Here is a 24,442-nt window from a genome sequence, read left to right on the forward strand (position 1 = left end):
CAGTGTCACACAGTGCCACACACAGAGTGTCCCACAGTGTCACACCGTGTCACACAGTGCCACACACAGAGTGCCACACAGTGCCACACAGAGTGTCACACGGTGTCACACAGTGCCACACACAGAGTGTCACACCGTGTCACACAGTGCCACACCTGGAGTGTCACACCGTGTCACACAGTGCCACACACAGAGTGTCACACCGTGTCACACAGTGCCACACCTGGAGTGTCACACACAGAGTGCCACACAGTGCCACACCCGGAGTGTCACACACAGAGTGCCACACAGTGCCACATCTAGAGTGTCACACCCAGAGTGTCACACAGTGCCACACCGTGCCACACATAGAGTGTCACAGTGTCACACCGTGCCACACACACAATGTCACACACAGAGTGTCATAGTGTCACACAGTGCCACACCTGGAGTGTCACATCGTGTCACACCGTGCCACACCGAGTGTCACACAGTGCCACGCCGTGCCACACACAGAGTGTCACAGTGTCACACCATGCCACACACAGTGTCACACACAGAGTGTCACACAGTGCCACACCGTGTCACACAGTGCCACACACAGTGCCACAGAGTGTCACACCCAGAGTGTCACACAGTGCCACACACAGAGTGTCACAGTGTCACACCATGTCACATAGTGTCACACAGTGCCACAGCGTCACACCGTGTCACATAGTGTCACACAGTGCCACAGTGTCACACAGTGCCACACACAGTGTTACACCCAGAGTGTCACACAACGTCACACAGTGCCACACACAGAGTGTCACAGTGTCACACCATGTCACACCGTGTCACACTGTGTCCCACTGTGGCACACACAGCGCCACATTGTGTCACACCGTGTCACACAGTGTCATACCATGACACACACAGTGCCACATCATGTCACACCGTGGCACACAGTGTCACAGTGTGCCACACAGAGTGTCACACAGGGTGTCACACCATGTCACACCGTGGCACACACACAGTGTCACACACAGTGTCACACCGTGGCACACACAGTGTCACACACAGTGTCACACCGTGGCACACACAGCTCTAACACGCGGCTCCTCGTGCTCCCGTTGAAGCCAGTGAGGGAAGGGCTCACTGAGTTCAATGGGAGCAGGGTCCCATTCTCAGCTCCTGTGCTCTGCCAGGGGCTGTGATCTCCTCGGGTGACATTCTTTCTTGCCAATCACAGAAAGAAACGATAATGTGGTTTTACTAATTGCAAATAACAGTCTTGGTTACAAGTCTTATGTGTTATACAGTTAGATTAGTTTATACCTATAATTCTACATAGTATTTGTGTAAAAATAGCTTTGGAATATTAAAATCATTGCAATAAAATACCTGCAATATAATTATTAAATGTGTTCTTTGGTAGCTAGTCGATTTTTTTTATGGATGGAATAGTTTTCCTTTTTTAAATCTGAACATTCCTTAACAAACAAAGAGAATGCACTGGTTTAGGTACCATTCAAAATTTCTTTGCCTAGTTTGAACTTGTTTCGAGGCATTGCACCAGTCAAGTTCAAACTGTGAAACAGCAAAAATCACACTACCATTCCAAGGAATTCAGACGACTCCACTCCTGCTGGCCGTGCCGGGCACAGCCCTCTCTGGAGACCAGCCCTAAGTCCCTCCCCACTGGCGTACGGACACACCCAACACCTCCATGGCACTGCTGTGGACGTGAAGAGCTGTATCCAAAGAGATGTCTGCTCAATAACAGGAAATCACTATGCTCCAAACCACTAAACAGCCAAGTACGGTGAAGATGATCATGGGCAAAGGTGTGAGACCAGTGGTCTGCTCCTCTTCTCGTCGCTTCCCATTTCCTTCCCTCCGTTTCCCTTCCTTCTTCCTCTCTGTTTTTTGCAAGTCGTCATCCTACTAAAGTGTGTGTCTTAGAACAAAGTCATAATGCAGGTGAAATAAGTCTTTGGTTTCTTTGGACTTATAAATATTTTTTTTTTCAAATAGTTTTAAGTATAAACCTGCTATTTTGAGGTCCTGGTCTGTCTTTATTTATTTATTTATTTATTTTTAAAGCTTTTCCACCGAGGTTTTAGTTCGTGGTTATTCCTTCATGCTTTGGTACAAGTGCTTGATGAAGAAGATGAGTTGCCTGAATTGGAGCTGCCCTCGTCTTGCCACTTATCCAGACTCCTCCTCCTTGCATTCATGAAAAAGTTGCTGACGGTGCTCAGCTCCAACCCGAGCTGCTGGGAAATGGTGATTTGTAATTCTTTGGATGGACGCTTGTTTTCCTTGAATATTGCATGTAGAGTTCGACGCTGGACATCGGTGAAGACCAACCGAGGCTTTTTGGGTGTGTTCCCTCTATCCTTCCCGTGCTCTTGTTCTTTCCTCTTGCACGCTGCAAGAAAGGGAAGCACAGTTAGAGAGGGATGGCAGAGGAGTATGTGGGAACACAGCGCAGGGAAAATTAGGGGAAAAGGACTGCTCGTGTCTGCTTCCAAATTTGGAGAAGATGTGGGACATTTAAATCTCTAACTCATTATGAACATTATGAACAAGTACAAGGAATAAAAGTTAGAAAATACCTTTGTTGTTCTTTGTTAAAACTCAGCAAATTGTCTTACTGAGAGTTTTCATTTTGATACCATCCATTAGTGCTAAAAATTTAACTATTTAATATATCTAGGAGGTAGAGTAGAAATTCAGTGAACTCCACAGTTAACCTTGGTCATATTTTTTACCATTATTAGTGGCTTTCAATCCATTTCTGCAGCTTTTTGTTGACTGAGAAATAAGGAACTGTAAGAAACCAAGGTGCTACTACAGTCTTACAGGTCAGACGTATTCAGAACAAAATAAAACGTTTTGTCACCAAAAAAAACAATGGTAGAGTAAATCTTCCTTAGAGAATTGCTCCTTATTTCATCTGTCATTCCTTCTTTGCCTTTGAGGACATTATTTTGCTCTACATTATTAAAGAGTGCTTGCAATTTGAAATCTGCCTCCCAGATCACCTTCTAGGCAGGATCTGATGGGGTGTGAGGAAGGGTCTCAGATCCCTCTGTCAGTCTTTGCCAGCTCATCTCCTTAGCATTTTGCTAGGATAAATGCTTCCTTGGGAGGACAGATTCCTCTGTCTCACTTTCAAAATTGTCTGAAGTTGTCTGTTTCCCTTTTTCCTCTAACGAGTCCTTTAATTCTGATTGAGGTTGAGTGTTTCTGAAGGTAATATGAATGTTCTTTCTCTGTGTTTGTCTAGTCTGGCTTCTGTGGAGATCAGTACTGACTACATGAACAATTTTGTGCAGTATCTCCACTGACACCATGGTCATTGGAATGAAAACAGAAAATTACTTCACCAAGGTCCCTCCTACAACTTCTATTACTACCAATAGCCAGTTATGGCATGAGGATTTAATGCTCACAGGAGGTATAAAAATGGTCATTTATCTTTTGTACTTGAGAAAGAGGAGCTGCACAGATCAGAGGCTGTGAAGGTTCCTTCTGCTGGCCCAGGCAGAGACCAAGGCACTGGTGGCTCAATCCCCTCTGAGGAAAGGCTTTTGAAAAGGTTCCTAACAATATATATTCCAGCCACATACTCTTTCATAATAGTCACACATCAATCAAATAGACTGGGCTGCCAAACTCATGTCTCCTACAGGTATTTTTATCTGAAAACCTTTGAAGAAAGCTTTGAAGTTACATCCTGACCTCTAAAACACCGTGGAGCTTCTGGGCTGAAAACCAGGTCTCCTCATGCACGTGAGCCCCCACTGAGGCCAAACTGCTGAATTCACAGTGGGGATTGGTGCCTGCTGAAATAATCTGCATCCCCACTGGAGGTTAGCAGTGGCAAATCAAAGGTTAAAAACGCTTTTGCAACAATAGTCTGTTATTTAGTGACAAATATTTAGAATGAGGATACAAACAGCATCTCAGTCTTTTTTATATATCTAACCATTTGATAATCAGAATTATTTGATAATCATAATTCCTGGGAAAGCAACTGCAGGAGCTCAGCTTTATAAAAGCCTCAGCCTCCAGCTCTGACTGCCCCTGCTAACAGGCTCAGGCAGAAAAGAACCAGTGCAGACAACATTTGCTGTGCTTCATTTCTGCTCATGCTGCTTTACACCTTCCTTTTTCTGAAGATACACCAATTCCATCTTCCTCCTAGATTCTCCATCCCCATCATAATTTGTCACAAAGTCCTGATGGCACAGATAGCGTGATCCAAGTCAGTGCTGTGCAGTGCTTCAGTGTGAATCACCACATCACAAATGACAGCCACAGCAGTAGGTACAAAGCCAGCTCAATTAGCAATGAGAGCCTCTGGGGCTTCCATCACAAGCTACTACATGAGCTCTCTGAAATAGTAGGGAATAACAAAAAATCAACCATCTATTGTGAAACTAGCTTGCATAACACACAGTTTTCCTGAACTAATGCTCATTTCCTGAAATGTAGTATTCCTGAACAATTATTTCCATAGAAAGTGTCACAAGAGGTTCAACGTCTTCCTCAACTTCAATTTCATCAAAACCCTCTTAATTAACCCCAGTGACATCATAGGGGTAAGAAAAAAGAGCTCATTACTAGGAAGAAAAAACCCCAAACTATCCAGCCTATGATACAAATAAGCCTATTTTACTGTTTTGCAAATATTTTCAGCTCTACTTCCATTAGCATTTGCCAGAGGCAGACTGAGGGCAAAAACTTCCCAACACACTCAACTGTTCCAAGAGCCCTTGCACTGCCAGGCCTCAGGTTGTGAGCAGCAGGGGTGGATATCACCTCTCATCTTCTGCCTTGTCCAGGCTCAGGAATATTAATAGCACTTAAAAATAAATAATGGTGATAATGAAAAACTGTAATAGGGTTTCCTTGCGATCGTTTTCCCTGCACTGGAGCCAATCAATTTTAATAATAAATTGTAGCTTCCAGCTTGCCAGAGAGCAAATGTACACCATGGGATAAAATCTGCTCCAACATGAGAGTAGATGCAGAGCAGGCTTGGCCAGCTCCCATGGCCAAGTGGGGCTGCCAGATTCTCTACAGCAGCCTGAGCCAGCTCCAGCCCAGGCCCCACCCTAATGCCAGCTCTTCCCTAATGTCTGATGAGGGCAGGCCCCAGAGATGGCAACTGAAATGGTTTTTTTTTGGAAAAACACGAGAGCCTGTCTTCACAACAATTTATCACACACTCCATCTCTCTTTTACCTTACAGAGCAGAAGATAATAACAGTAATTTGCACTGGTGTCCTTCTTGTGCCCCTGCCCTTGAGCACTGTGAGAGGACCCTCTCCCAAGGCACAGACACTGAGTTTAGGTGCTCTGCAGGGTGCTGTGCTCCCTGGAGGTGTGCACCTCTCCCAGGGCACCCCTCCTCACACCCTGCCCTCACTCCCTGCTGCAGGCAGCCCTGTTCTTTGTCTCCAGGCTGCCCTGGCTGAGTGATGCTCCATGTGATGCCTTTTGAAAAAGCCTTTTAAAAAATCTTGTTAAGAAAAAAGAAAAGCAGAGGATAAAGGAAGAGTCACCCTGACTCTGGCAAGACACGTGCAGATATGACAATGTAATATTATCAGTGCCAGAAGGAGCCTTATAAATCCAGCCCTGAACTCTGGCCTCTCCCAGTCACTTCCATCTTCCTCTGCCCTGAGCAACAGATATTTTTGACACTTGCAATTCTCCTGACACAGCCTATCAATCTATTTTTGTCTCCCTTTGTTCCTTCTAATTCACCCGAGGGATTTGCTCAAGTAAATTTGCCATCCCTTGGAAGGGCTGTGCATCCCACAGAGGCCCAGCTGCCTGTGCATGGTCACACTGGGCTCTCACCTCTGCAGCTCCTGCCTGTTGATGCTCCTCTGTGGCCCCAGCTGGGTGCAGCACAGTGGGATTAGTTCTGCTCTGCCAGGACTGTGAACAGGATCCTGTCCCCTATGAAAATGCACTAATTGCATCTTTAGGTCGGGACAGTGAAGATGTTTTGCCTGAACATTACTGAACATTATTCAGTCAGTCCAAAAGTCAAGATCATAATAAGCTCAGTGTTAACCCTGATGCTTTATCTAGTGTTTCAGCCCTAGAGGATGGATTTTTTTTTTTTTAATTGAAGGAAAAAACCCGTGATTACTATACATCAATTTTCAGGAGCACTTGGTGTGTACACATGTACTTAGCTGTTTCTGGCAAGCTCCGGTTTTCCTTTCTAAAAAACAGAAGCAAAGAATAAAACTGGTAATGATCTCAATAAACCTAATTTCTGGTGGTTTGTGAACATAATAAAATACCACCACAAGTTCTGCTTCCTGCTTTTCTGGAAAACTGTCACTGAAGCAGAGGGAACAATGGCAAATTTTACTTTGGCAAACCCTGCCCCAAGACCTGTGGCTACTTTTGATATCAGAGGGCAACTCTCCCTGACAGAGGCATTGCTGAGCTGGTGGCCCACTGTGGTGCCACCACAGAACAAGGTCTCTGACAAGGTTTCCTCACCCTGTGGAAGAGAAAGCCAATGCACACAGGGGCTCTCTGCTTACAGGCAGCTCTTTCCTCCTCTCTTTACACCCAGAGTGGGTCCAGACCAGCAAGAAAGAGGCACACACACAGTGACTCCCCAGCCATGCTGAATTCAGAGCCTGTGGACATGGAGAGGAGATGGTGTGCAGGTCACCATGGCAGGATATGAGACCTTTTACCCCAAAGTGACAGGGCACATTTCCAGCTCTGGCCTGGGTCACTGCTGACCACTTGCCATTATTACTCAGTGACCACCAAGTACCTTGTATGAGATGATGTGGTGGCCTCTTACCCCTCCTCTTGTAAGTCTTTTAGTTGTCCCAATCTCATGTGTATAGGACAGTCTTAAAGACATAAAAAGCCATTTTAGAAGTCTCTCTTTACATGTATTTTCTAATCTCTGTTGTGTCAGGTCTGGAAAGTTCAGCTACAGTCTGAACTGCATCCACCTAGGAATCTTTATCCAAATCATCTGCTTCTAGTTTTGAAGCATGCCACAGTATCCAATAGCAGGTTTGGAGAGTGAAAACTTTTCACTGGTATTAGCTGGAGAATATCCTGAAGGATATTCTGTAGGAGGCTCTACCTTCTGGTGGAGAAACCAGAAGTATTTCTGAAGGAGGCTGAAATTGCTTGAGGACTTTGGCCATCAAAGATAGTTCCAATCACAATGGCTACAACAGTTCAGTGGAAACAGGCAGCCCAAAGCTTATGGTAAATTCATGGTGGTAATAATAAAATGTGGTAAGTTACATCCTTGTGATGTGAATAACACCTCTGGGCATGCAGAGAGACTTGAACAAGGGATCTTTCCCAATTATCAAGAACTTCACATTTGGGGGAATATGAAAACAAATAAAAAGGGCATATGAGACACAGGCTGCCTGAGGGTTAGATGTCACCACATGAACTAAAACCAAGCAAACCTATTTGACCTGAATAATAACCACAACTGCTGGGTGACATTCACTCTGATACATCACCATTTAGTGTTCCCCTGCACTGCCCTATCCTCCTTGCCACTGCCCCAGGGTCTTCAAAGGTGCCTGGGGAGTGGAATTGCTCTGAAAGGTGCTGCATGAGACAGCCTCCACACATGGAGCAGCCCGTGGCCATGAGCTCCCGCTGCAGCAGGTGGCAGACAGCACTGGTGCCTGGAAGAGCATTCCCTTCAGCTTCAGCCCCTGTGGGATAAGACCCTTCACAGCTTTTTAGTGATGGAAGCCTACATGGGTGACACAGGTCATTGGTTGCTCCCCAAAGCTTTCTCCTTTCAGCTGAAAAGAGCATTGTCTATTCTGAAATGTCTGTGCCCACACTAAACTATTTCTTTTTTAATCCTGGCATTATTCAGCATTTGGTTACTTGCTTCTTTAGTGATTTGTATTTATGCTTATTCAGGGTGTAGGTGTCTCCATATACCCAGAGATCTTTTGATCTATGTCTCATTCCTCTGCCATCAAATCCAGGCAATACTCTTTTGTTGTTTCATAACATCAAAAGAGATGAAAATACGTTTGTATGTGGAAAGTTCCCAGGATGACATCACCCCGCCAACATACAGATCCCAGCTGAGCCAGAATGGTAAACATCTCACTCCTGGGCACTGTATTAAAATGGGTGACCTTAATTTGCTGCTCCTGGAATAATGAAGTGAATCTGACTGCGGAGTGCTGACTCAGCAGTTCGGGATTCGGGGGTTTACACAAACTTAGTGTTGATGGATCTGTAACCACTCCAGCGAGCTGACATCACCGTTACAGAATATGCTGCTAAGTGGATCAATCAGGGGAAAGCACCTGATTTCCCTGCGATATCATGTAAAGTAAATGTTAAAATTTTTCAGCTAGGTCTTTAGTTAACCATATTACTGTGACAAATATTTCTTTGCCTAGCATAAGTAATTAGAATTTAATCACTTAAACTGCATCTTAATTACCCCAAATGAATTGAAAGGACATTTAATAGCAAAGATTAAATTGCCTTAATGAACGATTTTTGCGACTACATCAATATTTTAATCGCGTCGGGCACGTCCGGCCCCCCCGCCCCGCGCCGCAGCGGCAGCGGCGGCCCCCGGCCACGGGATGGCGCCCACTGCCCGCCGAGGGCACCCGCGGCACCGCATCCCATCCCGCGGCATCCCACTGTATCCCACGGCACCGCATCCCGCGGCACCGCATCCCATCTGCGGCACCGCATCCCATCTGCGGCACCGCATCCCATCCGCGGCACCGCATCCCATCCGCGGCACCGCATCCCATCCCGCGGCACCGCATCCCATCCCGCGGCATCCCACTGTATCCCACGGCACCGCATCCCATCCCGCGGCACCGCATCCCATCCGCGGCACCGCACCGCATCCCGCGGCATCCCACTGTATCCCACGGCACCGCATCCTATCCACGGCACCGCATCCCGCGGCACCGCACCGCATCCCACCGCATCCCACTGTATCCCGCGGCACCGCATCCCGCGGCACCGCACCGCATCCCACTGTATCCCATCGCATCCCATCCACGGCACCGCACCGCATCCCACCTCATCCCCCTGTATCCCACCGCTCCGCATCCCGCGGCACCGCACCGCATCCCACCGCATCCCACTGTATCCTACCGTATCTCATCCCACTGTATCCCGCCGCTCCGAACCGTGGGCTCCGCACTGCATCGCACTGTATCCTACCCCACTGCACGCATCCCACCGCATACTACAGCACCGCTCCGCATCTCATTGCATCTCACTGTATCCTACCACACCGTATCCCACCGCTCCGCACCGCGGGGTCCGCACCACATCGCATCCCACCGCGGGGAGCGGACCGTGTCCCACCGCACCACGGATTCCCTAAGGCATCACATCCCACCATGGACCCGCACCGCACCATGCGCTCTGCACCGCTCTGTGCCATGGCTCCTCACCCGCGCTGCCGCTCCGCATAGCGCAACGCTGGAAAACACCGCCCGTTCGTGCTGTGCTGTGCTCCGCTTATGCGCCGCGCCCCGCCTCCGCGACCCGGCCCACTCGGCCCGGGCAGCACCGCCCGCTCCGCACCTGCCGAGCCGCCCCACGCCCCCCGCTCTCCCGGCCCGCCCCGCCCGGGACACACCCGGGTGCGGAGCCGCACCGGGTCCGTCCTCCCCGGCCCGCTGATGCCGGCCCCGCGCTGTGGGAGCGAATCCCACCGCGGGCCTCCGAGGCGTTCGGGTGCGGACCCAGCGTCAGGCTGGGTCATCCCGCCCCCTCCCGCATCCTCAGTCAGAGGCTTTGCCACAGCAGCCGAAAATTGAGTTTCTGAGCAGCGGAAGAGACGCGATATGTTGCAAAACCTTCCCTGCAACTTCGAGGATCGCCAGATTCACTGAAAAACCCGGGTCGTTTCCCTGGTTCCCCTCCTGCCGCTTCCCCGGCTCTAATTTTTAAGCTCTCCGTCAATTCCAGTATATTCAAAATAACGAGATATGTTTCAAATAAAGGAGAAATAAGTCAGTGATTACATAAAGAAGTTCCTGCGGTTGGGAGGAACATTAAGGAAGCCGTTTGGCAGCCTGCCTGTGCGGGGGGAAATGAGGGGAAAGGGCTGCGGGAAACTCTCCCGCCTGTGGCTCAGGTCTTATCGACAGGTCTGTAGTGCGTGTGACAAAGAGTGCAGAATTCTGCGCCCTAAAAACATCCAAAACCCGAACCCGGGCTCACTTCAGTGCCTTCTGCACCCAAGCGTTGAGAGCCCCCCGTGCCATCCGATTCAATACTTGGCTCTGTCGGAAGCAGCAGCATTTCCAGCTCCAGCAGCCAGCGCCGCGCTCCGCACCCCGCAGCGGCCGCGGTGCTGCCCGCACCCCGCGGAACTGCAGCCATCCACCGCGCTTTCATTGCCGTTTGGGCTGTAAGGAAAATGTCACCTTTGAGACTTCCTATCACCCTAAAACGGGGGAAAAAATGAAAACTACTGTTCAGCTAAAAATATGTTCCTATAAATTATTCTTTCAGCATCATAAAAATGACTTCTTCTTAAGCAAAAGGCTCAAGTCAAGTCTGCCTTTCCAAAAACAGTCTGTCAGCATCGGTCACTTCTCTGTCCGTGTATGATTAATCCAGGTAGATTTATGTCTGAAACGTGAATCGACATTTATCGATTTGATCATGGAAGCACCCGACACGCGGCCGTGCTGGGTCCCGTTGGGTCCTCAGGAAAAACTCCCCTCGATGCCCTGTAGTCTTCAGGTAAAATTCACCAGCACTTCAGCAACAGCTCCTGCGCTTCAGTCACCTTAGAACTCCCTGGAAACTAACTTGTCCGTTGCGTGGAGCTCATGCGGACCCTTCGGCAACGCAGACAGGTGAAGGCTGCCTGAGGTGAAGCAGGAGCGGTAGCTTAATGCCGGTACAGGGAAAGTCAGGCACCGAAGCGTACCTGGCCCGTGGATTTTCAGATGATTTTGTCTCAATCTGAACATCACGTTCCTTCCTGGCTGTGCAAAAGTCAGGTCGCACACGCCAGAACCCAGCTGTAGCACCGACAGCAGCCCGGGCTCCCTACCGTGGCACCTGCAGCGGGCACAGTCCTGGTGCCACGCACCTCTCCTCTCCTCCCGGGGTATCCCGACCCCTCTGGTTGGCTGAGTTACCGTGCTGGGGGAAGCTCGCTTTCCCTCTGGCCACGCACTCGAAGGCGCTCACCCCCAAAACAAGCGCCCCCGAGGCTCTGCCCTGCCGGCAGCCGAGCCGCTCCCGCCGCGGGCAGCCCGTGCGCTCAGCCCCGCGGCGCTAATTGCCGGCTGCCGCTCCGTATAATCGATGCGATGCTGCTCCCCATCGGGGCCGGCAGCCGTGGGGAGGCTCAACGAGCACCTGCGCCCGGGCAACGGGCGGCCCCGTCCATGAACTGGGAGGGGGCTGGCCCGGCCCCGGCCCGGGAGCGAGAGGCGGAGCCGGGCCGGCAGCGGGGCCGGGCCTGCCTGCGGATCCTGTCCGTGGTGCTGAAGCCGGGCAGGGCCTCTCTCGGACGGAGCCCTCCGCTCCCAGCGCTCCCGGAGCCGCCGCTGCCCGGTGCGGGCGCCGTGCCCGGCCCGGCGGGGCCGCTCCCGCCCGCCCGCGGTCAGTAGATGGCGCAGAACCCCCGGGAACCGAGGGGCGACGGGCGAGGGCTATGGATGGCCCCGGCCGGTCGGGGCGGGCATCGCCCCCACAGCCGGCTGTGTGACCCCGGGGCGGCCCCTGTTTTGGGGCTGTTCGATTCTAACAGCAGCGAGGGTGGGGCCGGGGCACGGCCCCCGGGTGCCGCCCCGCCACGCGGCGGGTAATTAAAACAAACAAACAATCGAGCGAACGCACGCACGAACAAAACAAGCCGTGCTGCGGGGGCGGGGGCTGTGCCAGGACGGGCGCGGGGCGGGCCCGGCCCGGTGCGGAGGAACGCGGCTCGCCCGGCCCCGCTCCTCCTCCTCCCGCTGGGCAAACATTAACGAAGGGCAAACGCGGCTGTAAATCAATCCCGCCGAAGGACACGGCCGGCAAACAAATGCGCCCCAGCGCTCCCCCGGCTGCGCACCGGGCACGACTGCTCCGGGTGCTCTGCCAGCCTCCGACCCCTCCGGGACCGGGCCGGGGCCCCTCGCCTCGGCCCGAGCCCCGCACCGCAGCGGCGGAGCGGCCGCTGTCACGGCCGGGGATGCGCCGTCCCCGTCCGGGCGGTCCACAGGGTCGGGAGGGGAAGGGCTTCTCCCCCGGTCCCGTTTCCAGCTCAGATTGTCGGCGGTGAAGGCCCCGGTCGATGCCCCCCGCCTCCGTGATGCAAACGCCTTTATGCAAAGTGCCTGCAGGGTAAATATTAAACAGCCCCTAATGAGGCCACCGGGGCCGGGGCGGCCCCGACCTTCCCGGCGCGCTCGGGGGCAGCGGCGGGCGAGAGGTGCAAACGGCGTCATTAGATTTCATATTTAATGTGGAAAACGCTCTGATTACTCCATCGATTTCTTTACAGTTAATTTGGCGAGAATTTCTCGCCGGCTTCCCAAGGCTTCAGCTTAGCCGGGATTCACATCAGGAGGGGGAAAGAGCAAGAGGAGGGGAAGAAAAGAGGTGCAGCTATGAAAAATACCAATCAGGTCGCAGGCAAACATGGAGCAGCTTTGGAGGGACGGGCCTGTCCCCTCCTGAGAGCCGCGGGCCAGCGCGGGGTCCCCACGGCGCCTTTCCCGGCTGGCACCCGCTCGGGAGCCCCGCGGAGACGCCCCTCGGGACGAGCTCGCTCGGAGGGCGCACATCGGCAGAGGACCCTCTCCGGCAGTAGATCCTAAGGAGCCTTGGGCTCCCTTACACTCTTCTGGTGCGTTCCCAAAATGTGCCTTTGCCACGTTTTTCTCGGCGCTACGCTTCCTCCCGACCGGCGGGCCCGTGCGAGGCCGGTGGGCTGTCGCAGTTCCGACAATTAATGGCTCGAAGCAGATTATTTTTTTCCTGAGCAAGACAAAGTCGGGTTTTTTCTTCCTTTATCCTCTCCTGTTTTCTCTCATACACACACGAAAAAACCCAAACTGAAATAAATTCAGCCTTAAATCCCAGCAGGCTGCAGAAGGGATGTACTCTTTCTTTTAATTGTATTTATTTTTTCGGAGTCCCTTCACAGCTCTTCCAAATGTCAATGAAGGCAAGGGAGGGGGGGAGGGAAGACTAACAGAGAGACAGTCAAATAGATAAATATTCAGTGATAGAGAGGAGAGAGAGAGTGGGACAGACAAAGGAAAAAAGAACAGAGAAGAGGAGGGAGATGGGATGAATAAGATGGAGGCTGGAAGAGGTCAGCTTTGCAATTAGCAGTTCTGCTTACATTTCAAGAGACAGCCCAGGAAGTGTCAAGACCTCAATCCTGCTTCCATGTAACTACCAATTTTTCTTCTATTTGTCGGAGCTTCTGTAATCTGGGAGGTAGGAATCCCCCAGGGACGGCTGGAAGGGGCAAATACTCAAGATAAAGTGCAAGGCGAGACCGCAAGGCCTAAAATAAGCAGGCTCCATCCCCCTCACTGCCTCCCGGTTGTTGTCTGCAGGAAATCAGAAAGGGAAGAAATGAAGGCGGCTCTGGGTATTTATCTACCTGATAATTCTCTAAATGCCCGGGAGTGAGTTATAATTTGGACGTGAAATTTAATTTGCGTCGGCTGCAGTAATTTATGTTATTTTGAATTGATGTTCATACATCAATATCAATCGGGGCAGACTTTTACCACTTAGCAAGATCATCACACATTTAAAACCTGCACAAAATAAAATCGATACTTTATGCATTTCCAGCCGGTCGGCGGCAGCGCGGAGGGGCGCGCAGGCTGCGCGGGGCGGGGCGGGGGCCCCGGGACCGCCCCGCTGACAGGGACGCAGCGCCATGCAAATGCCCACGTGCTGCCGGCGCCCAGGTGGGCAGCGCCCGGCGAGGCCCGGAGCCCCCGGTACGCGGGGAGAGCCCCGCGGGGCTGCGAGGGACGGGGGGACGCCCCGGTGTGCGGGCGGCACATCCCGACCCCCCCGTGCTGCCAGCCCGTTCGCCCCGGGGAAGCTGTTTCTGTAAGGTGCCAGCTTTCGGGTTTCATCGGAAAGGGAAGGCGGAATAATGAGGCTTTGTCTCTCTAACGGGATTACCGGGATCCGTTTATGAGAGGGCAGCGCTGAGGTGGCTGGAAGAAGGGGCGGTTTGGGGGCAGAAGCGAACAATGGGACCCTCCGGAGCCGGCAGCTGGGCAGAGCGCTGCCGCCTCCCTCCCTCTCTCCCTCCCGGCCCTGCAGCAGCCGGGGCTGGCAGCGCTTCCCGGCCGGCAGCGCCAGGGAAAGGATGCCAGCAGGCTCCGAATCGAGGGGTTGTTTCCAGTATCGATCTATGCAAATGAATGGAGATTCAGGTCGACCAAATTGTCGTAAAAATACGCTCCAAATCGAAGAAAGTTCGCCTTAGCAATCGTTACGGGGATATTGGAAACATAAACTCCAACCTCCTCTCCTGGGTAGCACGAGCAATACGAGAGTTTTTCGCTGGTGGGGTGGCTGTTGAGAAAGGGAAGGCGGAAAGGGCAGTTTCTGAGAGCTCAGACCTTTGAAACTGACTCCGCAGGAGTGGAAGCCAAAGAGAGCAACGTCCTCCCACCGGCGGCCACCTAAGGGCCAGCTCCAGCGGGGAGGGAGGCCTTGCCCGGGACCCTTCCTAGCCCTGCTTTAGGTTTCTGGAACAAGGTGGTTGACTGAAAATAGGCATGGAGGACAGTGCTGGCCCAGCTGCGTCCCTGCACACTCGGGAAACGGTCACAAGTTCTCACGTCTCGGTAGCCGAAAGCGCAAGACCAATTGTGCTTTTGAAAGGAGAAAGATTTGGCCCTTCCCTTATTTTTGTATGTGAAACGGATCAGTGACCTCGGCTCCAACTCGGATTGACTGTCTTGCGTTCTCTAGGGACAAATTAATGGAGACCTATCACTTAATTAACAAACCCTCACTCACGGTATATTAAAGCCGGGCTCTGCACCGGGAGGGTTTGGGGAGGCGGCGGCAGAGCACAGGTACGGACGGGACGGCCATCTCTGAGCAGACAATGCGGGACCCGCTCGGGAGCACAGCGGGCACCGCCGCGGGGTGAGGCTCTGCAGCAGCGAAGCCCACGACGCGCACGGTTTGTCTCACGCAGAGACACCCACGCGAAACTCAAACTCCGCGGCCTAATCATAACTACAACCAGTTAAAAAAAAATCCAAAACGATTTAAGCCGACAGCATTTCTCAGCCACCGCTCGCCCGCCGGGCTCTGCTCATTCGCGCCAAATGCCTGTCCCAGCTCACCCCACCTGTGCGGGACGCTGGCCCCAAGCCCCGCCGCGACCTGAACCCACCGCCCCCCACAAAAAGCGGACGCACCGATTCCTCTCGGCGGCGCATTACCGGGGCTCCCCCGTACCCCGTCCTCGGGCATGCTCGGGCCCGGTTCAGCCGCCAGTTCCAGCATTTCCGCCTCGCCCTCCGCGCTCCTGGCAGCGCTGCCGCCAGCCGGTGCGGCTTTCGGCCGCGTCCCGTTACCGGGCGCGCTGGGTGCCGTTCTGCCGGCGGCAGGCGAGCCGGGCGGGTGCGCCCCGGCCGGGGAACCGGGAGAGCCGGGGCGCCGCACTGCGCAGCCCGAGCCCCGGCCGGGCTTTGTCTGAGCGCGGCGCAGAGGAACCGGCCGGTGCGCCCAGCCGGGAGAGGGCGAAGGGAAGGGAGAGAAACGGAGCGGCGGAGCGGGGGATCGCTGCTGCTCTTCACGGACTGGCAGGAGCTGGGGCGGCCTGCCCAGGCCCGAGGCCCCGCTCTGCCGCTGCCGTGCCCCGACCACCCCGCAGCGGGCTCACCTGCAAGCCGCAGAGCAGACATCCGCTGAAACTCCGGCTCCTGGAGCCACTTCCACATTCTGCGGAAGGTCTCCCGGCCGGATTTGAGCTTGCTCCAGGGCTTGGGGTTCCTCAGCAGGTCTGAGAGCGTCCCTTGAGAGCGGCACAGCACCCTCTGGGCGAAGATAGCCTGGGGGATGCTGTACCGCTTGAGCTCGGTGGTGATCCTCTGAGCTACTTCTTTGGTATTGATTTCTTCCATTTGCCCTGAATTACTTCCACTGTTGACCTGCGAACCAGTTACAGAAGGGTTTTGCTCCCTGGCAGAGCCCAGGATCTGCCCGTGGCTCTGGGCATTCAAGTGGGCATGGGGGTGGTGTGGGATCCCGTTGATAGGCACCATGCCAGCGGAGGTGGGGGTGAGGTGTTGGTCGCCATGCCTGGCTAACATGGCAGGGTGGTGGGCTTCAAATCCGTTTGGGGTGAGCATTTTCTCGGCGGGCATGGTGGCACTGGGATGAGCGTAGTGGGGCAGCCCTTGCTGGGAGTTGTGGATGCTCCCCAGGCCCGATCCAGACAACGGAGAGAGGCTCTGCCCCATGCCGGTAACATCCTTGTGGTAGGGGGTGTAGAGATTGTTCATAGACGCCAGACCCCTCTCGTCCCGCATGAGCGTGAAGCTGCCGCTCACGTTGCCCGGTATCCGCTGGTGGGGATGGTGATGGTGGTGATGGTGGTGGTGGTGGTGAGGGAACTTGTCCGAGACCGTCGAGATGGGAGGTAGAGGCTGCAGAGGGGTTAACGTGGTGTAGGTGCTGCTCATGCTCATGCCGGGGGGTGTCTCGCAGGCCATGGTCATGGTGGGGTGCAGGGGGCCGGTCAGCGCGTGCTCGGGCGGCCGGTGGTGGTGGTGGTAGTCGCCGCCGTCGAGGATGGACGCCATGCCCATGGAGCGCGGGTGGGCCGGCAGGTGGCTGCCGCGGTGGGCCACCGCGCTCCGGTGGTGGGGGCTGCCGCTCATCAGGTCGGCGCCGGCGGGCACCGGCTCATGGCTCACCCCGTGCAGATCGCCGATGTTCTCCATCGCCAGCTGCGCGTTCATCGTCGGCCGTGCGGGCGGCGGGACCGCACATCTATCTGGTGGGCGGCGGGGCGTCCCGGAGCTCTTGGCGGCGGCCGGTTGCTCCCGCGGGCCGGCGGCGGCGGGCGAGCGCTGCGGGCTGGTGGTGGCGGTGCTGCTGCTGCTGTTGCCGGGCTGCTGGCTTTCCCGGTTTTGGTTGGTTGGTTTTTATTTTTTTTTTCTTTTTTTTTTTTCTTTTAATTTTTATTTTGTGGCAACGTATTTATTTGTTTTTTTTCCCGCTGCCGGCTGGCGCCGCCGGGCCGGTCCTAGGGCCGCCGCTCCCTCAGGCCGGGCCCCGCAGCCGCGGCCGCGGCGGGTGTGTGGCCGCGTCCCTCGCCATCCCCAGCCATGGCTCTGCTCTCTGTGCGCGCCGCGCTCCGACCCCGCTCCGCGCTGCAGCGCCGCCGCCGCCGCACCGCGCATGCGCGCGGCGCCCCCGCCCGCCCCGCCCCGCCCCGTGACGTCACCGCCCCTATTAAGCGGGCGAGCCCCGCACGGCGGCGCCCAGAGCGGTGGTGCCGCTGCCCCGGGCTCGGTGCCCCGCCCCGGGCACAAAGGGCCGCTCCCCTCCCCTCCGCCACGCCCCGCCGGGCAGCGACACCCGCCCCGCCCCTTCGGTGACTCCGCGTTTTCCGCGAGCGCGGAGCCTCCTCACCTCACCGGGAGCTTCCGGAGGTGACTCCGGACCGTCCTGGCCGTGCCCCCCGTGCCCCCCGCACTCCCCGCAGTATGCACCCACGCTGTCCCGCAGCCGCCTGCCCCGGTATCGCTCCTCTCAGATGCCCTACGTGGAAACTTCCCGTAGCCCGGCCTGGGGATGGGCGGTGGGAGCCCCACGGCGCTGTGTCCCAGAATCAGCCCTGCGGCTCGGCTCCCGCGCTCCCCGCCGCTCCCAGCGTCCCGGGGGTCCGGCCGGGCGGTGCGATGGGCAGGGACGGCCCTCGGCAGCCCCCGCCGGGGACCCCGGGCGTGCCCGGCAGTGCAAGGCGAGCATATGTCCCGAGGCGCCCAGCAGCCGGACATGCCGCTGGTTTTCTTTTATTTTTTCTTCAAAAAGAAAGAAAAGGAGGCGGAGGAGAAAGAACAAGCGAGCTCGCCCGCCGGCCCCCCTCGTTAGCTAAGGTGCCTTTATGCTGGAAGAAAGGGCAGATGTGCCTATTGTTCGCCCATTAACAATAACGAACCACGCCGGGCAGAGTGCAGCGTGTGCGCGGCGCCGAGCGGCGGGAGGGACGGGCCGGGCCGAGCCGCGGGGCCGCAGCCGGGCGGCACCGGGCCGGGCGCGCACAAAGGCCGCCGCCGCTTCCCCCCGCTCTGCTAACGGGGAGCGCGGTTGCTCTCGGCACCCTGCGGGGCCGCCTGTCCGCACCTCCCTGGGGACAGCGAGCGGATCTCCGCCGCGTTGGGGCTCGAACCGGGAGCCCGGTGTCTTTTTCTATGGAGGGAGGATAGGATTTGAGCACCTGTCCTGGCAAAGCCCGCACCGGCGGCGCACAGAGCGAGGGCAAAGCGCTCGGTCCCGCGGGACCCGTGCAGAGCTCTGTGACGGGAGCTCTGTCACTCCCCTGCGTTCCGCTGTAAGCTCCAATGCCCCGTCCCTGCTAAGAGGCAGGAGTGGCTGCCAGCGGCCCCACGGGGGAGGCAGGCTGCAGGGACAGAGACAGGAATCGGTCCCAGGGCAGAGTTCCGCTAGGAGCGAATTGAAATCAACCCTTGGGGTTACTTTTCGAGGAGGTATGGCCCTAACTTTACGAACAAGGCCTGCGGAGGTTCCCCTCGGTGCGAAGGGAAGGGCACGGCTCGGGACCCCGAGGGGTCTCGCTGTGTCCGGTTCATCGAGGCAGGGAGACCCCTCGCCCCGCACTCTGAGCCCGGAGTACCGCAGCAGCGAGCAGCCCCATGGCCGCAGCCAGGCCTGGCCCCGCTCCTGCCCCTCCACAGCGCCCGGGGGACCAGGTGCGGGACCGTGCCTCACACCGCAGTGTCTGGGCCGTCCTCCCGCACCCCCGCCCCGCAGCGAGAGTCGGAGGTGAGCGGGAGCCCCGGTGCCTCTCGCCCGGGCACCGCCGGGCTCTGGGATGCTCACGGGGACCGTGCCCTGGGGGCTGCGGTCCGGGACCGGGACCGGCCCCGAGCGGGGCTGCGGGGGCGCAACCTGCGGTGCCGGCGCTCGGCGAGCTCAAAAATCACCAGGCGCTGGCAGGCTCGCAGGAAACTTTTGGAATCACAGCTATCGTCTGTGCGTGTGTTGTGTGTATAGTCCTGGAAGCGAGTGTACTTTTTCGCCTCTATAAATTCGGAATTTCCACAGCGGTTTTATGTATTTCCCGAAATTAACGCACGCTCACACACACACACACATATGCATACACTTACTTTCAAGAATTCTGAGCTATTGAACCCCGTCTCCGAAATAAATCAATTGTTCATTGCCATTAATTTTCTCTGGGTGCAAGGAGCTTCCCCGTATTTTATTTTGAGCTAAAAGATATTCCACATACAGTTCTCGCGCTGTTCCTACCGTCCCAGCCACCCCCAATCCTAAACGCTTCCACAGCTCTCTAAGTTTTTGTAGCGTTAACACTGACTGTAACTCCATTTCTGATAGCGAGGAATAGCTAAGGAAAGCAGAAAAGATAAACCTGAAACCTGATCAACGACCTCAGAAAATGTTTAGGATAAAATACAATAAAATAAAATAATAAAATACAATAATAAAATAAAATAATCGAGAATGTTTCGAGACCGAAGTGAACAGCTGTGATTGTTTCCCAAGCCAACGCAAGGTGATGTCACAGATCTAATCGAAACATTGTCAGCTTCTTCATTATCAATATCTGTACACAATTTACAGTTTAATTAAAAACATTTAATCTCCGTGTATTTAGCGATTAGTTATCAAGCAAACGTCATAGCGAATATGTTACTCCCTCGAGTTTGTAGGAAATTGCAACATCAAATTTTTCTTCAAGAAATGCGTATAAACCCGACAGCAAACAATTTGGAGAGACCTGTGACACGCCGGCCTCCGTCGAGGTTCAATCTCTAACCCTGGAAAAGAGTGCCCGTATAAACGCACCCACCTCCCCCAAACCCTTCATGCATCTTTTATTTTTAAAATATTTTTTCCGCTGTTCTGGGGGTAACCCAACGACGAAGCGGCTCTGGTGAGCAAAAGCCGCCGGCGCGGAGACAGAGCAGGACTTGGGCCCGACGACCCCGGTCCCGTCTCAGCTGCAGGGTGCCCCGGGAGCCCGGGATGGGGTCGCAGGAGCCCGGGACAGGGCAGACGAGGCCGGCACACCTCCCCGCAGCCTCCGTTCTCCGCCGTCGAGGGTGCCCATGCCTGGGCTCCCCTCGTCGCGGAGCCAGGCACGGTTCCCCCGCGGAGTTTGCCGCCCCACTGGCGAAGGGCGAGCGCCGGAGAGAGCTCATTTCGGTGCGCTAATCAATTACTGCTTGTGCAGTCAAGTACCATATATTTAACAGAATAATCGTTACCGCCCTTAAGTCTTTATTTGATCAGCAGATACTCGGAGCGGACTTAAAACGCAACTTTGCTTGTTTGAATTGCGTGGCGTGTGTGTGCTTTTTAAATCCGAGCTAATGACACCATGAAATGGCCGTAATCTCCCGCCTGACGCCAGCAAACACCGCGCGGGCACCGGGGCCCGCCCGACGGGACGGCCGGGCCGGGCAGCGACCGCAGCGCGCTGCAGCCGGCCGGACACAGTTGCTTTTCTTTCCTTTTTATTTTCTTTTTTCCTCTTCTTTTCCTTAATTTATTTTTTCTTTAATTTACTTTTATTTGTATTCTTTTTTCCGCTGCGATTTTCTTTTAGCGGCGTGTGAGGGGGCTGCCGCCGCCCGCGCCCTCCCGCGCCTCCTGTGCGGTGACAGCTTGCGGCACCGGGTCCCCTCGCACGGGGAGCGTGTCAAAGGTGACGCTCGAAGGCTCCCAAAGCCAACAGCTGCCGGGGGGGATTAACTTTTCCAGACTTTCCCCTGTCGAGCTTCTTGGAAACTTGCTTGGCGACAAAAACATATACATCTGTCGGGGGCAGACAGAGAACAGAGGGCTGCGCCGGCCGGGGCAGGTGGGGGAGGGCCTGGCTTTCAGGGGAAGCTGCGGCACGGCGGGGGCTCGCTGCGGGTGCCCGCCCGGGGGGGTCCTGCCTTTCCCCCTCCCGCAGCCCCCGGGTCCGGGCTTCTGCCCGCGGGGAGCCTCGTGGAACCCAAGCTCGGCAGCGCGGTGGCTGAACGCGCTCCAAGCCGGCCCCTGCCACCCGCCTGAAGGAGCTGGGCTCTTCCCTTCTCCCCTCTGGAGCCCCCACGGTGGGGTCCGGGCGGCTGAAGGACGCGGAGCTGGTAGAGGGCACCGAGCGAGCCCCGGGGCGCTGCCCGGCCGAGCCGCCGCGCTCTCCTGCACCCCCCGGAGCAAACCGCAGCGCTTGTTAATGAAGGAACTTATGGAAGATTGCAAAACACCGTAAATAATTTAGCATTGTATTTCAGGAAAAAAAAATAGCTTTCTTAAATCATCTCCTCAATATAACTTGCAGACTTACAGTATGGCCCTGGTAAGTCTAAATTTTTAAAGTAGCAATACTCAAAGAGACAGAGATGTCTGTATTAATTATTTATCCGCTGGTGCCTTCCTTCGTTTCTAACTTATTATTAATTAGGCGCCTCTAGTCTTTCGCAGAGAGCTCCACAGAGCCAGTTGCAGCTTTAAATATGAATTAAAAGCAAATCCAAGCTACTGTAATGCGAAAATTATTCCGTGTCTTCTATGGCAGAGATGAATAGCTGCGCAGATCAATACTGTGAAGCTATGCTCCAAACGACAGGGTTATTGATAGCTTATATTAATGATGTTAATGATGGAAAAAGGAAAACAAGAACCTGACCAACTTATAAACTTTTTATCTGCTGAAACCCCGCAATCAAGCGGACAGGAGCATGAATTAAGGGGGCTGGAGATAATAAGAACATTATTTATGAAAGCGGATAAATGACTTCTGATAGTTTGATGCGTTTGAACTCTCCACTGCCGCCTTCTCGGAGGCAGGCTGGGACCGGCCGGGTGCTGCCCCTCTCCGGGGCGGCCCCCCGGCCCCAGGAGGGTGTGTGTGGTCCACGCACAATCCGCACACGATACACACGGTGACAGCGTGGCGGGCTGCAAACCTGGACTTCAGATCCTGCGAGGATGCCCTGGGAAAGCCGCAGGAAAACACTCCCGGGGCGCGAAGGACCGCCGCCAGCTGTGCCCGCCCGATGGCCCGCGGAGCCCATCCCGACACGACCTGGGGGGAACCGGAGGGAGGAGAACGGGAAGGAACCGCGCTCCTCCTCCCCAGGAGCCGCCGCCCACGGCGCTCCCCGGACACGCGGGGCCGGGCCGAGCCCTCCGCCCGCGGAGCGGCTGTTTGCGGGCAGGAGCCGCCGTCGGGGTCCGCGGCCCATCCCGCGCCGGGCCGCTGCTGCCCCGGTGCCCCTTCCCCTCATCGGGCCGGCCCGGGAGGGGCTCCTGCCCTCTCCACCGCCCCTCGCCCCCACGGACGAGCCTTGGTACCCCGAAACAGAAGTAATCCTTGAGGTCACAGCGACTCGGGCTGTCCAAACCCACGGAGGGTGACACAATGGGGATCAATAGCGCTTTGGTGAACACTATTCTTCTGGGTCATTATTTAGTGAAAGGTGCTATTAAATCCCCGGCGGGTGCACAGAGGTGATGCTCTGCCAGGGCCCCGGGAAGGGCACCTGCCCGCGCAGGCAGCACGTGGCCCCGAGTTAGCAATTAAGTCAGGGACACGTTTTAATTTGGCAGCGCTGCTCGCAGCGCCCTGGGTTCCTCAGCTGAGATCTTTATTAGTTACATGTATGAGAGAATATAGTCGCTTCCTTTTTTTTTTTTTTTCTTTTCTTTTTTTTTTCTTTTTTTTTTTTTTTTTTTTTTTTAAATCCTTTTGTCCCCTTCCCAGGACGCCTGACCGAGGATTATGTTAACTCTTCTCCTCTGTAATTATTCGTATTGGACATTTTTCTACGCAATGCTCTTCCTTTGCCTGTCTTGGCGCATTTTATAAAATTCTTTGTTTAGATACCATCTCAGGTACACATGATCAAGTTCATAGATATTTTTTTCCTACTTTAAAAACCTGGTGGTTTAAGAAGTACTTAAAATATTTTTCGAATTATTATTTTTAAAAAAGCTTCCGCCAGGAGAAAGTCCCACTTGTTTCCAAAAACAATTCACAGCAGATAGTGTAGATATCACTTAATTCCTACAGAAATCAATGTGAAAATTAGATTTATTGGCTACTTACATTGTTAAAAATGACAAAGTGCTCCCTTTTATTTTCATAAAACCACAGAAGACCGAAAATCATTTAATAAAGAATCCACCTAGTTTAATTTCACTGTAGGTCTCTTGCATCGAAACCAATTCTTCGAGCCTCTCCCTCATAAACCTGCCGTCTATTCTAGTATTAGGAGCAAAAATAATATTCTCAAAGAGAAGTAAAATAGTAGCATTTGTTTGGTGGCTGAAAAACCTTTCACGCCGTTAGCTGAAAGGGGTCGTGTAAATAAAACAGGATCCGCGGTTTCAAATCGTTCGGTATTCTCTATTTACCCCAAAGATTTGGTGATTTCTATTTGTATTTTTAAAAGCAAAAATCGCATTTAAAATAACCCATGTAATTAGTGTATTTCTGAAAAACGGGAGAGAGAAGAGGAGAGCCGAGGGCCGCCTGGCTGCCGGCGCTGCCGGGCGTGTGGCGGTGCGGGGCCGGCGGCGCGGCCGCTTCTCCTCCCGCTACTTGTTGGGTTTGGCCGCGAGGGAACGAACGCGGCGGGCAGGGGTGGCAGGCAGCCCCCGCACCCCCGGGGCGCTCCGCAGGGCCCCCCGCAAGCTGGGGGTGCGCTGCCTTCCCCAGGACTCCCTGGGATCTGCTCGGCAGGGCCAGCGCGGGGGGAGCGCTCCGGGCCCGGCCGCAGGGCAGGGCTGGGGGCTCGGGCAGGGCCGGGGGCTTGGACAGGGGCCGGGGGCTCCGGCGGGGCTGGGGGCTCGGGCAGGGCCGGGGGCTCGGGCAGCGCCCTCCCGCCCGTCCTGGCCGCTACGCGGCCGCGCAGCACCGCTCCTAACGCCGCCGGGATTTAGGATCCGCGCCCCGGCCTGGGAGGGAGAGCGTCGATAAAATTCTGCGTATCAAATGAGCAATCATTTGTTGTGGTTACGTGTTGGGTAATGAAAGATGTTAGCAGGATCAATAAAAATGAAAACACTTTTACTTACATCTTGAATTACTGTTTTAAGGAGTGAGCTGTGGTGATGCAACAAACCAGAAAAAGATCTACAACCATCAAATGTCTTCAAATGGAATCAAAATGAGCTTGTGTCACCCTGGGCTCACCCCTGGCCCCCGCCCGAAAGCTCTCCCTGTTCGCGC

At 54.9% G+C, this 24,442-nt stretch overlaps 1 protein-coding gene and 1 long non-coding RNA gene across 2 annotated transcripts; one reads left to right on the forward strand and one right to left on the reverse strand.

The window, feature by feature from the left end:
• Positions 1–1,973: 1,973 nt before the first annotated feature.
• Positions 1,974–17,365, reverse strand: ONECUT1 (one cut homeobox 1). Its single transcript, XM_079317627.1, has 2 exons — positions 15,884–17,365; positions 1,974–2,392 (listed from the first exon to the last, which is right to left on the reverse strand). The coding sequence occupies exons 1-2, from the start codon at positions 16,962–16,964 to the stop codon at positions 2,100–2,102; spliced, it is 1,374 nt and encodes a 457-aa protein (XP_079173753.1). The 5' UTR covers positions 16,965–17,365; the 3' UTR covers positions 1,974–2,099.
• On the forward strand, positions 11,948–15,259 carry LOC306807757. The gene is made up of 2 exons (XR_013775809.1): positions 11,948–12,345; positions 12,506–15,259. It is a non-coding gene; the product is annotated as an uncharacterized lncRNA (long non-coding RNA).
• Positions 17,366–24,442: the final 7,077 nt, after the last annotated feature.

This window comes from Erithacus rubecula (genome assembly GCF_903797595.1).
Source record: "Erithacus rubecula genome assembly, chromosome: 14".
In the NCBI taxonomy this organism is placed as follows: Eukaryota; Metazoa; Chordata; class Aves; order Passeriformes; family Muscicapidae; genus Erithacus; species Erithacus rubecula.

Coding starts and splice junctions, on each gene's coding strand:
- ONECUT1 (XM_079317627.1), bottom strand. CDS start 16,964: ATGAACGCGCAGCTGGCGATGGAGAACATCGGCGATCTGCACGGGGTG. Junction 2,393..15,883: donor GTCTGCTCTGCGGCTTGCAG/GTGAGCCCGCTG, acceptor CCTTTCTTGCAG/CGTGCAAGAGGAAAGAACAA.